The sequence below is a fragment of the Chiloscyllium punctatum genome, chromosome 11, assembly GCF_047496795.1.
Source record: "Chiloscyllium punctatum isolate Juve2018m chromosome 11, sChiPun1.3, whole genome shotgun sequence".
NCBI lineage: Eukaryota > Metazoa > Chordata > Chondrichthyes > Orectolobiformes > Hemiscylliidae > Chiloscyllium > Chiloscyllium punctatum.
The window spans coordinates 94,463,485-94,481,339 of NC_092749.1; the positions used below are offsets into that span (position 1 = coordinate 94,463,485).

Consider the following 17,855-nt stretch of genomic DNA (forward strand, 5'->3'; position numbering starts at 1 on the left):
TTGAATCTCACAAAGGCTGAAAGCTTGCACTTTAACATCAGGACGTATGAAGGAATTCCCAATATCACCAAGTCTCTGTTAATCACATCTGCTAAACGCCAATCTAAATAAACAGAATCCTGTGATGTCGCTTGACAATTGCAAGTCCAGAGCCTAGACCAGTCTTATAGGATCTCTACAGTGTGGAAGCACACCTTTTAGCCCACTGTGTCTGCACTGACCATCTGAAGAGCATCCCACCCAGGTCCATCCCTCTTACACTATCCTTGTAACTGCATTTCCCATGACCAATTTACCTAACCTCGACACTATGGAACAGTTTAGCATGACCAATCTACCTAATCTGCACATCTTTGGACCGTGGGAGGAAACCCACGCAAACTCCACACAGACAGTCGACCGAGAGTGGAATCAAACCTGTGCCCCTGATGCTGTGAGGCAGCAGTCCTAACTACTGTCCTCAACTGAGGCTAAAGCGATTCTTAAAGAACTATGGTTTGTCAATCTTCAAATTTTGCTTTTCCAGGGAGGCAAAATTTGACTCAAGATCCTACAAGTCTTTGCCAATTGAGATAGGTGCACCACTGACGCATTCAGAAAGCAGGTGGAAAAAGATTGTGCCGACTTGAGAAATACGAAAACTCAAATGAGGAGAATAGGAACTATTGTGAATTGTTATGAAAAAAAGAGAGTAGTTTCAGATTTGAAGCATTAGCTTTTTCTCTCCCCAAATATTGCCAGACCTGCTGAGTTGCTCCAACATCGTGTTTGTTTCTGATTTCCAGCTTCTGCATTACTTTGTTTTGATTTAGCTACAAATTCCTTTGAAATTACTCCACTCCCATGCTTTTAACAAAAATGAATCGGTGCCAATAACATTTGACTTTTATTGTTCAGTTTAATTTTCTTCCCATCTTTTGTTCACAGGTTTTCATAACCAAGTCTGACATTTCCTATTGAAGGGAAAAACAGAACAATTGGATTGATCCCAATTTTATCTCCAGAATAAAAATAGTGGAACAGAGAGCCTGCTTAAATCTCACATATTTGAACAACCAATTTAATCAAAGTAGTTAGGATTGGCTATTGGAGGTCAGTTTTCAAATTATTTTCTTCCCCTGCCTTTACTCATGAGGTAACCTAGTTTGATTTGAAATGAACTTTAATGTGAAGTATTTCAACCAATATATAGGTTCTAGGATAACAAGACATAATATGTTTGGTGATTCATTTCACTTATAAATAATTGAACATAGGATTGTTATGAAGATGTGGGTGTCTGTACCTTTAAGAAAGTTAAAAGCTTGCAGAACTACCTGACAGTACCAAGTAATCTTTTGGTCCAGCAGTTCGTGAAGCTGGTTGTCTGGAGACAAAAACAAATTTGAATTAGGTCAATCAGTTGAAGTGAAACCTCCCAAAAAAATACCAAGCTCCAATCAAGTTTGAATTGAGTATATTGACAATATTAAAAGCCAATTACATAATCAAATGCTTTGGAGGTGGGGGCGGGGGAGGGGGGGGGGGAATAAGACTGGGGAAAATTGAACAGTTGGGAGATAACTGCCAAAAAGACCAACAGGCATAGGCTGCTAGTCAGAACTGTCTGAGAGGAACCGGTCTAGAGGAGGAGTTTGCACAGAGAAAGACATCAACACCAACCTGGAGAGCAAATCTACAGAGGAAGATATAAACAGAAGATTCGACCACAGGCTGGTTTTGATATTCGAGTTGTTCAGTAAATCTTAATTAGGGGTTTTACCAGAGTAGTGTTATAGAAGGGAAAGTAAAAGATAGGTTAGAGGAAGTTGTTGTAAATAATGGTTAGTTAATTATTCTCGGTTATACTTTAAGAAATAAAGTTGTTAATTTTTTACTTGAAATAGTTCTTGGCCCCTTGGATTTTCATAGATTACAGCATGGGATAAATCTTTGTGTTGCTGGTTTAAATTGAGGAGAGTTTACCTCAGATTGTAACAGGATAAAAACATTCATCTTAAACACCTTAACCAGCAAAAGTGCTACATGCCCTACCTCCGAGAATTAATGTGTGTTTTTTTTTAAAATAAGGGCTAGAGAAAGATGGTTTTGTCAACCTTTATCACTCTCCAAGATCTCAAAGACAGTAGTGGTCTTCCTGTCTTTTCTTCTTACTATGTACATAAAATATACTCTCTCTCTTGTAGAATTTTATTGTTTTATACATCTCTTCTGGTTGTTTGTAATCCTCTCTCCTATTTTACCATTACCTATTGCTTGAAGGAATTGCCAATGGTCACAAAACGAAGGAACGATTGGTGCTGTTATGATACTGGACATTGATCTAGCTGACTTGCTGTCAACGGTCATATCACCTGGGCATGGAAACCCTTTCAATTCCGTTAGTGGGCAGAGTTGACATGTGATACCCAGAAAATGCTATGCAGGTGGTGTTTGGCATCCTTTAATCCTGGTGGAGACATAGATCACTGTACAGGGGTCTCTTTAGCAAAGAGAATGAAATACAGAATGCCAGTGACCTCTCTTACGTAATAGTGGATGGAAGACTGCGACATGCTGTAAACATCTCCAGTCCCAACTTATAGAAAGAAAGACACAGGCACAGTCATTCTCACTGGCACTGCTGCTCTCACCCATCTCCTATAATTCTATTGTGGCTTTTGCAGGTCGCAGATTTCAGTAAGAACCTCCTGAAGTAGGATGGAAACCCCAAGACAAAGATATTCATTTGCAGAGGGCTCTTTCTCCACCTCCTCCTCTTTACTCTTAAAGCAGCCTGGCCTCTGTTCATTCTCCCGATCCCTGTCATTTCCAAAGGAGAATGGTAACAGCTGAACTCATGCCTGGGAACAAATGGTTTATGTAGAAACCATAAAGTCAGCACAAATTCCTTCAACAAGAGCCAAACCTGGTCACTTGTAAACTTTTGCAGCTTTAAACTTCAGAAAGCTCAAAACATTTGTAGAATGGAAGTCAAACCTAGTGCCGAATCTGTGATGGTCCCCAATTTGTGCTGTGCAAGTGGAGTGGAGGTTACCTTCCTTATAAGTGTCAAACTGTGAGAGTTTAAACTTGAGAGAGTGCGATTCACTGCTGGAGTCACAGTGTTTCCTGTTGGTTAATGCCAAGATCTGCCTGCCTTGTGCATTTACTCAGCCTTTCATTTTGACTTTGTCTCAATGTGGTGTCCAGCAAAACTCACCCAAAAGGTATGTGTGTACCCCATTAGCTGCCTTTCTGATCCTCAAACAACCATGGCATCCAAACAGTGAAGGTTACCCATCCCAATGGGAAACAGCTGAGGCCATCCTTCCAACCAATTATTTCTGCATTATAGTTTAGGCTCTATTGGAAACAAAATTAAAGAAAAAATAAATTGCTATTCTCACAAAGGACATTAAAAAAAAACACTCAGTTGTGGACTGCTTCAGAAATCTTAAACAACTAACATGACTTTGAAACTAAACTGAGTAAAATCTGATTAAGATGTTCATTTCCTGAAAAAGGAGAAAAGAACCGCCTCATGCTGGAAATCAGAAACAAAAACAGAAACTGAGTTTTCCCAGCAATTTCTGTTTTGGTTTCTGTTCATTCCAAAGTTTATGAAGTGATATTATAAATAATGGAAGGGTGTTGGTGGTGTAAAAATGATCTCACTATAGTGGGGCAAATGTGCATCATCCCATTATTTGGGGGAAGAAATGCAGTGCACATTCTATACCCACAACTAAATCAGCTGGGTCAAAGGGCCAAGCAGTGGCAGATGCAGTTTAATTTAGATAAATGCCATTTGTTGCATCTTGGAAGGCCAAACCAGGACAGGACTGACAGTTAATGGTAAGGCCCTGGGGTGTGATGTCGAAAAAAAAGAGACCTTGGTATGTAGTTCCTTTAAATGATTCCCTTCCTGATGTAGGGCTTATGCCCAAAACATCGATTCTCCTGCTCCTCGGATGCTGCCTGACCTGCTATGCTTTTCCAGCACCACCTTAGACTCTGATCTCCAGCAAGTGCTGTCCTCACTTTCTCCTCATTCCTTTAAAGTTGTGTGAAGGCAACATTTGAGATGCTTGCCTGCATTGGTCAGAGTATTGAATGTTGGAGTTGGGATGTCATTTTGTAACTGCACAGGATGTAGGTGAGGCCACTTTTGGAATACCACATACAGCTCTGGTCGCTCTGCTTTAGGAAGAATATCATTAAATTAGAAAGGGTGCAGAAAAGATTTACAAGGATGTTGCTGGGATTGGAAGATTTTAGTTAAGAGAGGCCAGATAGGCTGGGACTTTTTTCCCTGGAGCATAGGAGGTTGAGGGGTGACCCTATAGGGGCTTATAAAATCATGAGGGTGGGGTGAAAAGCCAAGATCTTTTCCTGAGGGTGGGGGAAATTCAAAACTAGAGGGCACAGACTAAAGGTAAAAGGGGAAGGATTTAAAAGGAACCTGTGGGACAGAATTCTCACACACAGGTTGGTTTGTACATGGAATGAATTGAAAAATGTGTTGCTGGAAAAGCGCAGCAGGTCAGGAAGCATCCGAGGAGCAGGAGAATCAATGTTTTGGGCATAAGCTCTTCTTCAGGAATGAGGAAGGTGTGCCAAGCAGGCTAAGATAAAAGATAGGGAGGAGGGACTTGGGGGAGGGGCGTTGACAATGTGGTAGGTGGAAGGAGGTTAAGGTGAGGGTGATAGGCCGGACAGGGGGGCGGGGACGGAGAGGTTGGGAAGAGTGCAGGTCAAGAAGGCCCAAGGACATGCAGGTCCTTGGCCTCCTCCATCACCAGACCATGGCAACATGATGCCTGGAGAAAGAGTGCCTCATCTTCTGCCTAGGAACCCTCTAACTCCAAGGGATGAATGCAGATTTCTCCAGCTTCCTCATTTCCCCTCTCCCCCAACTTATCTCAGTCCCAACCCTCTGACTCAGCACCGCCTTCTTGACCTGCACTCTTCTTCCCGACCTCTCTGCCCCCTCACCCCCTCTCCGGCCTATTACCCTCACCTTAACCTCCTTCCACCTATCACATTCCCAATGCCCCTCCCCCAAGTCCCCCCTCCCTACCTTTTATCTTAGCCTGCTTGGCACACCTTCCTCATTCCTGAAGAAGGGCTTATGCCCGAAACGTCGATTCTCCTATTCCTCGGATGCTGCCTGACCTGCTGCGCTTTTCCAGCGACACATTTTTCAGCTCTGATCTCCAGCATCTGCAGTCCTCACTTTCTCCTTGGAATGAATTGCCAGAGGACGTGATGGGTGCAGGTACAGTTATAACATTTGAAATGCACTTGGACAGGTACGTGGATGGAAGCTTTTAGAGGGATGTGGGCCAAACACAGGCAAATGAGACTAGTTTAGTTTGGGGAACTTGATTGGCATGGACGAGCTAGAGTGAAGGGTCAGTTTTTAGTGTTGTATGACTCTAAGGTTTGTAAAGTCGTGCTCATTTCCAAATCAGAATGTCCCACTTCAGACTGGAGTCTATGCATTAGGCTGGAACTCCCAGCGACGACCAGGAAGATTAAGGGATGATCTCTACTTGAGGAATTTGTAAGAGTACTTCATTTTAAATGTAAAACAAGGCCATTTAATAAGTAAATTCAGAAGGTACTTTGTGATGCAAAACATATTAGAAATCTGGAACCAATGCCCTCAAAATATGATGGATTCTGGGCCAAATTGTATGTTCAGGACTTGAAAGTTTTCTACAAATTTTGTGGGATAAAGGTATTGGTAGATATAGAGCAATGGCAGGTCAATGGAGTTAAGGTGCAGATTGGCCAGGACCTATTACAATGGAGGAAAAGGAGCTGAATGGCTGACCACTATTACTGCGAGACACTATAGGTTAGTGGGACCCTGATTTTGCTGCTGCATCAGGCTGGGATAGATAAAGAGAAGGAGACCCCATTCTGAGATGTCTGCTCCCATTTCCACCTTCTTCCATTTTCAAGGATGTGGGACATCGAATGTTAACAACATTTCACCATTCGGAAATCCCCAACACTACTGGTTTCATTGCAGGTGTGGTGCTTTCTGAGCTCTTGCAATCTCCAAGGGGTTGCTGTTGACTTTGGAAATCTTCTAAAGATGATATGGTTCAGTTCAGGTCAGATGCATTGTGAAACATGTCAGAAACCTATCTAGATTTGGGGTCCTATTTTGCAGGTAAATTTAAAAATGTGTTGACAACTTGACACTTAAAAAAAATTCTACAACATTTAATTAAAGTGTGATTTCATTACTGTGATTGATCATAGGTATTTGTTCGTACAAATGTAAGTGGCCATAAAATTGACCAAAGTGAAGGCATTCAGACTCTTTAGGGTACTTTATCCAGTGGATCAATATTCTTTTGCATTGAACAATATGATTACGACGGTCATGTATTAGTTGAACCAAGTACTTTCTTGCCTTTCATTGACCAGCCAGCCATCTGTTCAGCCTTTGCTCAGTGGAACAGATGGCTGAGTTTTACAACTGACAACTCCGTCATCTTTTCAGCATTTGAAATGTGAAACTCCTGGGATCTGTTTCACTGCATGAAAGGCTTTAATATATTCAGACCCTAGGCTCTTTGCCGACCAGCCTAGGCCATGAAATCACTATGCTTGGTGAAACTTCAAGCCTCACTAATGGGGCCAAGTTTATTTCTGGCTAGACAGTTAATGGGAGGTCTATTTTCCATCCTTTGGGGAAGAATTGCATTTTAAAATGTCAGCCTAAGTGACTTGTGGCTTTCAGAGATCATAGGACCGAGAGATCAGGAGGACAGGCAATGGGCTAATGGTATTATCACTGAACTGTTAACCCAGAGACCCAAATTCCACTCTGGGGACTTGGATTTGAACCCTACCACAGCAGATGGTGGAATTTGAATTCAATAAGGAAATCTGGAATTAAGAATCTAATGGAGGACTGTGAATCTATGGCCGAGTGTTGGAAAAACTCATCTGGTTCACAAAACTGCTATCCTTACCTGGTCTGGCCTACATGTGACTCCAGACCCACAGCAACATGGTTGACTCTTAACCGTCCTCTGGGCAATAAATGTTGGCCTAGCTAGTGACTTGTCCTGTGAATGAATAAAAAGAAATCCTACTGCTCAAGTGATGCTGGCCAATCACAGGCCAACAGCTCTTTATTGTAGGCAAAACTACTGGGGGGAGTAGTGGCAACCACTGCAATTCACTCATCTTAGGGCTCAGAATTGGCAAGGAACCCAGGCCATAAATTAATGAAGGTAAGATGCAGGTGAGGAAGGCGGGGGGGGGGGGAGAAAAAGAGGAAAGGAGAAGGGGGTGCCTGAGAGTCACTCCCTCTTCCTGATGCAAGATATGACTGAAAATGAAGACCTTGTTGGGAGCTCATGAGTAAAAACAACTAGCAGTAAAAGGATCAAGCTTAAAAATGGGCATTAACTGCCTCCTTAAGGACTCCAGTGGGTGGTGGTATGGGAAAGCTGTCTACCTATGAGCACTTATGCCTCCCCCCCTCCAACCTGGCACCATCTTACCCAATGAAATGCCCCTCAACCTCCAAATTGTATTGGCTGATGCATTAATGACCCAGTCACCGTACAGGAAACTAAAACCATCGCATCTCTGGACAGCAATGATGACTGAATTATTTGGTTTTAACATAATGGAGATACAGGAAGACATCATTTAGAAGGTGACAGGCTAGTGTTATTATTGCTGGACAATTAATCCAAAGACTTTGTTAATTATCTGGGCACCAGGGTTCAAATCCTGCAGATGGTAGAATTGGAATTCAATTTTTAAAAAGAAAATCTTGGATTAAGAATTTATTGATGACCATGAAATAGTTGTCAATTGTAGGGAAAAAAAAAAAGTGGTTCACTAGTGTCTTTTAGGGAAGAAAATTGCTGTCCCTACCTGGTCTGGCCTACATGTGATTCCAGACCCACAACAATGTGGTCGACTCTTAACTGCCCTCTGCACAATGATGGATAGACAATAAATGCTACGCTAGCCGGTGAAGAGCAAATCCTGTGAATAAGTAAAATTTAATAAGCCTCTTATCCCTATTTTGCCAATCAGACCATGGGCAATCCAAATTTTACTTCCACTTCTCCACTTTAGTCCCATATCTCTCAATGACAAAAATAGATCCCTTCTGAATTGCGCCATTTTGAACTGACCCAGTATGATGCTGGTGGGCTGGGAAAGTTTCAGAATTCCACTTGCCTTTGTGAGGAAATCCTTGCTATCATGAACAGACCAGCTGTAATTTTAAAGTTATGCTCTTCGTTCTTTAATGTCACCAGGAGGAAGTAATTTCTCTCTTTACTGTAACCTGTACTGTAGAAGAATGAAGGGGGGAGTCTTACGGAAACACACAATTTTATAAGGGAATAGATCAGATACGATCAGGGAGGTTGTTTCTACTGGCAGGTGAAACTAGAACGGGGTGGGGGTGGGGGGGGGGGGGGGGGGGGGGGGGTGGTAGTAGCCTCAAAATAAGACAGAGCAGGTTTAGGACTGAGTTGAGGAGGAACTCCTTCAACAAAGGGTTGTGAATCTGTGGAATTCCTTATGCAGTAGGGCTACCTCACTGCATGTTTTTAAGGCAGAGATAGATTTTTGAAGGAGTAAAGGATTTAAGGGTCACAGTGAGCAGGCAGGGAAGTGGAGCTGAGTCCACAAAAAGATCAGCCATGATCTTATTGAATGGCGGAGCAGGGTCAATGTGCCAGAAAGCTTACTCCTGCTCCTAGTTTTTATGTTCTTAATCACCTCAATGAGGTCACCTTTTAATCAATTACAATTACTCAAGAGAATAACAATGTGGTCTACGCAACCTGAAGCCTTTTTAGCTGGTGAATCTGCCTGGGAAGGGCTACAATATTTTCTGAGGTGTGGTGCAGAGAACTGGGTGATTTGAAATAACTTGGGGTAGCCGGTACTAAAGACTACATCTATAAGTCTCACACAAACTATGACACGTGCAGAGCAAAAGAATTGGAGAAATCTCTTTCAGAGTGAAATGAAGGGAGGATAATTGAGGAATTTTGACGGAATAATGCTGATCATGTAAGACTGAAATTTGTCTAAGATCCATAAGCTCAGAGGACGTTGCCCAGCCTGAAGAGCTTTCGATCTGAAGAGAGATTGGACAAACTGGGATTATTTGCCTTGGAGCAGAGGGGACCCAGGGACATCATGATTGAGATGTATGAAATGACGAGGGTCATAGATAGACTAGAAAAGTAAATAAGAGCCTTGATGATCAAGGGCATTGATTTAAAGAAAAGGACAGGATGTTTAGAGGGGATGAAAAGAAAAAAAAACGTGAAGATTTGGAACTCACTGCCCATAAGGGTAGCAGAGGCTGAAACACCCATAACATGTAGGTCGTATTTAGATGCACACTTGCAATGCCAAGACTTTCAAGGCCGTTTGTTTACTGCTGTTGCTCTTGACTGGTACAAACTCAATGGACCTTTTTGTGTACTAGTGACCACTAGGAGTAGGTAATTCCTCTCAGTGACATTGTTTGCTGGATAATTGTTGATTAGAATATCAGAGATTCTTCCCCTGCTTTATCTTTGAAATTGTTAATCTTTTATGTATCTCTTATGCCCATCTGGGAGGATGGACGTGGAATCAGATTATTATTCTGAGCAAACACTGACAAGCTTCACGCACACGCCACTGTCTCTGTACTGGCACAGGGTTTCAGCCTGGATTGTGGGCTCCAGTCTTTGAAGTGCAGGTTGAAGCCATGACCTACTGACTCAGCAAAGACCAACAGCATGGAGATGAAAGCTGATAAAGCTGTAGGAGGAATGGCTACGAAAGGTGTTAAGAAATGAAAAGTTCCAAGTGTTTAAAACAGAGACTCTGCATAACATTGCAAATGGTAACTTCGTCCAAGTAGTCGCAAGAGAAGAGAAGGCATGAAACACACGCCTTCTGGGAACGAAAATAAAATAATGACCTTCACTATGGAGCTACCAATTGGGCTTAATAGACTCCGAAGGAATATATCTCCAAGAATACATGGCACTTATTCCTGAGAGCTAAGAGACACTATACAGAGTGGATTTATGAGGGATGAACAATCATTATCAGACAGCTACTTTGAGCAATAGGTAGTACCAGCCATTTGGGTGGCATGGGGGCTCAATAGTTAGCACTGCTGCTTTACAGCACCAGGGATCCGCATTCGATTCCACCCTTGGGCGACTGTGTGTGGAGTTTGCATATTCTTCTTGTCTCTGCAGGAGTTTCCTTCAGGTGTTCCAGTTTCCTGCCACCATCCAAAGATGTGCAGATTAGGTGGTGTGGCCATGGGAAATTGACCATATAGAGTCCATAGATGTGTAGGATGGTTGGGTTAGCCACGGGAAATTAGGTATTATCGGCATTGGGGAGGTGGGTCTGGGTAGGATGCCCTTCAGAAGGTTGGCGTTGACTTGATGGGCCAAGTGGCCTACTTCCACTTTGTAGGGATTCTATTTCATGCTGCTATAAGGCAGCAACAACACTTATGTTAATTTCTACTAACAGGATTCTGCCAACCACACCAATGACTGTATGAACTGCAATGCTGCTGCAATGTCAGGCCTGTAGGCCATGAAAGCCAACAAACCGCAGACCATATTAAACACATCCCTTTCGCTGTTTCCAATAGGTAGAGTGCTAACTACAAATCAACCAGCCTATGGTTGCAAAACTCAGAATATAATTTATTATGTTGAATGTGATTTTGTGGTTGGACAGCACTTGGTGAACAATTCTTAATGCGCTGCCAGCTAAACTTATAACTAATTTAAAACTACCTGGCTGACTTGCAAAGTAGCTCACATACTCTTGTTAGCATCAGTATATATTCATGTGGAAGACTCTGCAAGTTAAAGAATAGGTACAGGGATTGCACATGACATATACAGGTATTGCACCGGTTTTGAATTCAACAAGTGTCTGGGGAGACTAGGTCCCTGGTGATTTCTAGAAAAGAATGCCAATTGGTTTCTGAGAAGTAGAAATTGTTGCAGGATGAAAAGATTTGCTATGCTGCCACTTTTTCAGCAATACTCATTATCAGTGAATTAATGGACACTGCACAGACACAAGAAGCTGAAGGAGATGGGAAATGGGAAGCAGACACAGGCAGTTGTAGATCTACCAGTTCTACCTTAAATCCCATAAAATGCATTGACTATCTGAATGAACAAGACAATAATAACAACCTGGTAAACAGTAGTCAGCATGGGAAGATGCTGGTTGGTTTACATGTCAAATTCTTGATGAGTAATAACTTTAGTGTAGCTGAACTCAATGTCAAAAACTAATTGGATAATAAGAACACCAGACACTTTAATGAGTCAGGGATAGCAATGGGAATAGATTGCAATAGATCGAAGGCAGACCTAAAAGGAAACTGGGATTGATGCAGTCAGAAAAGAAATTGTAACTGATCAAAAACTGTTGCCATTAACTTAATGCTCAACACAGACAGTGAAACCAATAGCATAGTTGGATAGTCAATGCAGCAGAGGAGACTAATGTTGTCATGGGACACTTCAGAATCCCAGACAGACTGTTGTTGGAAGTTCCCAGAAACTGGAAATTCTGCTGGGCAATTCTCCTGCACTCATATGCCCCTGAAATAATTCATCAAAAGGCAGAGAACAGGGAGAGTCTGGTTTCCACCGAGTTACCTGGGACCAATAAAATCTTCTGGTGAAATATTAAGACCAATTTATAGCACCACCTACAGCTTCCCTGAACCCTTGCATCCTGCAGATTTCTGACAACAACCCTGTCCTGATTAGATCCCTCAACCCAACCCAATGAGATTCCATCCTCTTGACAGAAACCTCAGCACTAACTCCACATTTTCCCTCAAGCCTCAACATCACCCCAATCCTCTACCATCTCTGACCCGGACGTAGCGACACTCACTTGGCATACCCACAGCGTACCATCACTTACCTGGCACCCTAACCCCACACTTGCCTTAAACATTTACCCTTTTACAGCAGTCTGCTGGATATTGAAATCTCAACTTGGCACAGTCTGTTGTAAAAAAAGGGATCTGGCTCGACATTCCATAGTTTCCCCTGTAGTGCAGGATAACCATGTCCAGCTACACACTGCATTCTTAAAAGGAGCCAGGATCACCACTCCTAGATTGGAAGAGGAAGCTCATTACTAAAGAGCAGAGTAGCAACCAGATTCCAATATCTGGGCTATTATTGCCACCACAGTAGATTGGCTTCCCCTATCTCCAATCATCAAACACAGCTCTAGGTGGACTGCACATTGAGAACTGGATCCAGTTCTGATCACAGAAACAAGGGAGACATTTAAATGGTGAAGGCAGCACATTGACGAGCTATGGGGCAGATAGCTCAGACACTAGATTATGAGGCAGACCGGAAATCATTGGCTTATTTGCCTGGAGAGGTGGTGTCTGAGAAGAATAGATTAGAGTCATGGGGGTGGAAAGTGTAAATTATTCCCAATATTAATTTAAAGCAATACATGGGTTCAGGTTAGTAAAAAAAAAACGCATATTTAAGACAGACCATTATTTATGAAGAGTGATCAATGCCTGGAATATGTTCAGACAGAGCAGTGGAAAATTCTCATTATTTAAACAGATACTGGAGGTGGAAAAGGTGGATAATTTTATACAGATGTGGATATGCACACATCATACTCATATCTGCATGCGTACAGAGACATACATGTCCTTTGAAAGGAGCTACCCAATTAGTTCCACTCTCCTGCTCTTTCCTCACAGCCCAAGTACATTCCATTCTTAACTAAACATCCAATTCATTTTTGAAATTTATTGTGGAATCTATTTTCACCAGTTTTTCCAACGAGTTTGTTCCAGTTCTTGATTTTTCAATCTGCGAAAAATAGTCTCACCTTGCCTCTAGTTATTTGTTCAACAACCTTAAATCTCTGTTCTCTGGTTAGATGGTTGAAGGTATTTGAGGTTAAATGGTTAAATTGCCTCATTTAAATTCAGAAAGCTACAAAGTTTTTCAGGGAGTGACACTGTTAACATAACTTCTTCCTACAATCAACTCCCACACAGTAATTACTGGCAATCTGATTCATATCACAGACCTGTGTTTGCTTTCACTTTCATCAAAAAAAAGAATTTAATGTGAGAACCGAAAGGTAATTCTATGACTTCAATAATAGAACAGTTCATCAATCTGGTCTTGATGACAATGACTCCATTTTTGACTGAGTTTAGTTTAATAGGGAAAGGCTGGAGGGAGCCCTGACATGACTTGTAAATGTGGCTCTGGTTCAGTGAGCTGAATTCTTACTCTTGAGCCAAAAGGTTGCAGGTTCAATTCCTATGGCAGAAACTTGAGCAGATGATCTAGACTAACACCCCAGTGTAGTAGATTTGTGGTACTGGTCAGTGGGTGTTGTCTTATGGATGGAACATTAAACTGAGTCCTCTCTGCACTTTTACATGGACAGAATAGATCTAATGAAGTACAATGAAGTTCTCTTCAGGTTTCCTGGGCAATGCTTATCCCTTGACCTAACGCACATGATCTGGTTCTTATCCTACAGCTGTTTGAGAGAACTGTTTAGGACTGCCATGTTCCCCTGTATTGTGAAATTGATGCCACTTCAAAAGCACTTAATGGGGTGTAAAACTCTGCGGGAATGTCCTGAGGTGGTCAAAAGTGTGATTTCATTGAAATGTTATGGTGCAAAAAGAGGCTATTAGGACCATCATCCCTGCACTGGCTCTCCCAATGAGAAGCAGGAATTAGTGCCATTCTCCTGCCTTTTTCCTGTACCTTTACACATTGTTTCTCGTGTAAATAAATAGAATGCCCTCTTGAATGGCACAACTAGATTGGCGTCACCGCACTTTCAGGCAGTGCATTCCAGACCTGAACAATTCATAGTTATTTGTTTAATGACCTTAAATTTCTGTTATCTGCTTACAAGGTTAAGGATATTTTCTGGAGGTTAAATGGATAAATTGTCTCATCATATCACCTTTACTTCTTTTTCAAATCACTAAATATGTGCCTTTTCATTCTTGATCTTTTATAAATCAAGAACCAGGCAGTAGAGTTGCTCAGTGGTTAGCATTGCTGCCTCATAGCACCAGGAACATGGGTTTGATTCCACCCTCAGGTGACAGTCTGTGTTGAGTTTGCACATTCTCCCTGTATCAGTGTGGCATTCCTTCAGGTACTCCAATGTTCTCCCAGTCCAAAGATGTGCAGATTAGGTGGAATGGCCATGGGCTGGATCTGGCTGAGAAGCACTTCAGAGGGTCAGTGCAGACTTGATGGGTTGAATGGCCTCGATCTACATTGTACAGAATCTAGGATTCTTAGTTTCTCCCTATCCTCCCTCTCTTTCCAGCCACCTCACAATTTAGAAAATTTCTACCACGTTGCTAAGCCTTCTTTTCACCCAGGAGGACAACCCCAAATTCTTCGATCTACATTCATAACTGAATGTTTTTATCGCCGGAACCATTCTTATAAATATTGTCTGCACTCTCACACATCCTTCTTCTAGTATGGCACCGAAAACTGTGCACAATACTCAATCTGAAGTCTAGCCAATGTCTTAAACAGTTTTGGCCTAACTTCCTTGCATTTGCAACTTCTGTCCATGTTAATAAAGCCCAGGATGCTTTATGCTTATTAACTGCTCTCTCCACCTGTCTGGCCACCCTCAAATGATCTGTGCACATATACACTTTGATCCAACAGTGCAGCCTTTCTTGTTGGACTAGACACATACTGCTCTAGGAAACTCTTGTACCCAATTAAGGAACATTTTCCCTTTACTGCTCTTCACCAGTACCCTTGGTTAGGTAATTGAAAATCACTCATTAAAACTAATCGCGCATCCAATTGGTTTGAACAACTTGTACCCAAAAATATTTGACACGCAGTCCTGCCTCTACTTGATCCAGGTCCCTGTTATCACCAAAACATCAGACTCCCAACATGGTGATCTGCATGTATAAATTCCCCAATCCTAGTAACGCTAAACTATACTCCATGAATTCACACACATGCACACTAACGTTGATTTAGAGGGTATAAATGCAAGTTGTTTTTTTAAAAAAAAAAATAGTTCCTAAAACCCCTTTCATTATTCCCTCAGTGAAAGTGGGAAAGTGTACACTGAAATCTGCTCAGTGAACACAACCTTCAGTACATATTGGATTGTTGCCAATTTTTACAACACTGTCAAGGGCCTTCCCAGCTTCTGGCTCTGTAGCGGTGAGATCTCTGTCCTCTACTTATCCAGCCCATCTCTGACTCCCTTCACTTCACTGTCTATTAAGCATTCAGCAGCTCAAACCCAGGATCCAGAGTTTGAGGTAACAATTTGAAAAATGTTTCCTACCTCCAGTTCTTGGAAGTCATCCTCATCGTCCACATCGTAAGACAGGGTTTGGACTTTATGGTCATCAGCTGATAGATCGATGAATTGGCTGTCTCCAAAATCCAGCCCATCCTTTGTGGGGGATCTGCTTTCAATGAAAGTTGTTTCACAGCAATCTGAACTATTGCTCTCACTCCAGGGTCTCAGCATGCTCTCAGAGTACAAAATGATATTGGGTCGGTACTGGGCCTCAACGGTGTGCTGCAAGGTGCTGGGGTTGAGGACTTGGTGCTGGCCAGAGTCATTCCTGCTCCTCTCAATGTAGTTGTGAGATGGGAAACTCCCCAGTGTGTGTTCCTGGTATTGAGGAGCTGAGTAAACGGATCCCAATCTATCCTTGCCATCTATCGCCAAGTCTTTGGTGTTGATTAGACCATTCCTCTTCCCAGTCTCATTGGCTGCTTTATGACTCATACTCTTGCTTTGCTCCACAGGATTCTCCATTTTTTTGTGTCACCTCTTGATTGCTTTGACTTCCCAATGCTATCCAAGAGGAAAAGTTATTTAAGTGGCACCTGCATTCCTCCTCTAGATCTTCCTCCTGATGAAAGAACAGAATTTTTTTTTGCTCATTACTTCAAAACCAAGTTAAGACTCTCCATAGATTTCTCAGAGTTACTAGGCCCTCAATCCCCTCCCTCTGCAAAATTTCTCAATTTTCAGGTCTCAAATCAACAACTCACTTCTATTAAAACAAGGCCTTAATGCAAAAAAAAAGGCATGAAGGTGCTTCAAAAGGCGCATTATTGAGCATAGTTTGAGGCTGAGACACAGAACGAGGTATTAGGACAGATGACCAAAAGCTCGGCTAAATAATTAGGTTTGAGGGAACATTTTAAAAGAGAAAAAGAAGAGGCAGATGGCAAACAGAAAGGGCATTCAAAATCTACCAATGGTAGAGGTGGTGGAAGTGAGGGGTTTGCATAAAAGGCTGCATGATCATGTGGTCACTGGAGGCTGTAGTGAGGCTTGAAGCAATAGGAAGACTTTAAAGCAATGTTAGTGCTGGAAACCATGTAAGGGTATTGGGGAATTGGAATCTGGTGCAATTGGACACAGGCAACAGTATTTTGAATATCTTCAATTTTAGTCTTCAAAATCATGGGAACTTAGGCTTGTTGAATTTTGCCCTGTTGATTTATCACCCTATCAGTGCACACTTTGGAGATCATGAATTAGGCCAGGCCTTTGTTTTTTTACCCTTCCACCCCCCCCACCCCCCACCATTGTGGGTAGTTCTGGTTTGCAGAAGAGCAAATCAGTATCACAGTGGAGGCCTCAAACAGGTATTAGGCCTGTTATTTGCATGTGGTAAAGAGTCTCAACTAATAGACAGCTTTTTCAATTTAGTAATATGATAGATGGTGCACTTTTACTGTGCACTTCCTGGCTACCATATTGAAAGTTTCAGTCACTTTGCAAAAATACATGCACTGAGTGATCAATTTCCTATGTCATTTTTCTTTATATTTTATTTTACAATTAATATGAAGGTCACTATTTTATTGCCAGGGAGCTGCTTTACCATCATGTCACAACCACTGGTTGAAACTGGGCTAGTTCACATCACCAATCCTTACTTGTGGATTTAAAAAAAAATCAACCTGCATTGACGAGTTATGACACACCTCTCGGGCAGAGGGGATGAGAACCCAGGCCTTCTGGTTCAGAGGTTGGGACGAGAGCCCTTTGAAATAAAGTTCGACAGAAATTAACTCAGATCAGTGGATTCAGAGTATACAGTGCTTACCTTTGCACCATTGAATGCACCAGTGGGTAACATCTAGTGTATAGATATTTTAAACCAACCAATTCAAAAGCATTAGGACACATGGCTAGAGGAGACAGGATTTGAACTCTGGCCTCCTAGCTCAGAGAAAGGGACAACACGATTATCCCTTTATTTTTAACTAACTTGTTCAGATAGATTATGACACACCTCTGGGGCAGCAAGAATTTGAATCCAGAATCTTCTGATGAGGAGGTAGGGAATATTACCATATCTAGGAGTCAGTCTATTATTTACCATCGTCTAATTATCAATCATAATGTCTCAACTAGAGGCAATTGTCTTATATAACAAAGCATAACTAATTGCATGATACGATTGGGTATAACATTAACATTAATTAGTTAGGAAGAATTACAGCGAGAAGGCAGGATGACATGTTTGTTTCCTCAAGATTTTGTGCAAGGCTGCTTACTTTTCACCTAGAGACTCTGACAGGGCATCAGACTAGAGTGGAGCTCAAAACAGCTCAGCATTAGCTCTTTCAGAATGATTACCTGATACAAAAATGACTGTTCCTCACTAGTAGTCTAGATATTACACACAGGAGCTTGAATTGGCCAAGCCAACTGGTGTTCTGCATCATGTACTTTTGGACATATTGAACTTATAATACCTACATATGCTTTGTGAAGGA

At 42.0% G+C, this 17,855-nt stretch overlaps 1 protein-coding gene across 3 annotated transcripts in view; it reads right to left on the minus strand.

Moving 5' to 3' along the window:
• LOC140483226 (synapse differentiation-inducing gene protein 1-like) overlaps window positions 1-17,855 on the minus strand; it is a 72,251-nt gene that overhangs the window by 32,394 nt on the left and 22,002 nt on the right. For all 3 annotated transcript variants that reach the window (XM_072581309.1, XM_072581310.1, XM_072581311.1), the window contains exon 2: window positions 15,391-15,970. In XM_072581309.1, coding sequence (XP_072437410.1) covers window positions 15,391-15,873 — 483 coding nt within the window. In that variant the 5' untranslated portion in view covers window positions 15,874-15,970. The remainder of the gene's footprint in view (window positions 1-15,390; window positions 15,971-17,855) is intronic.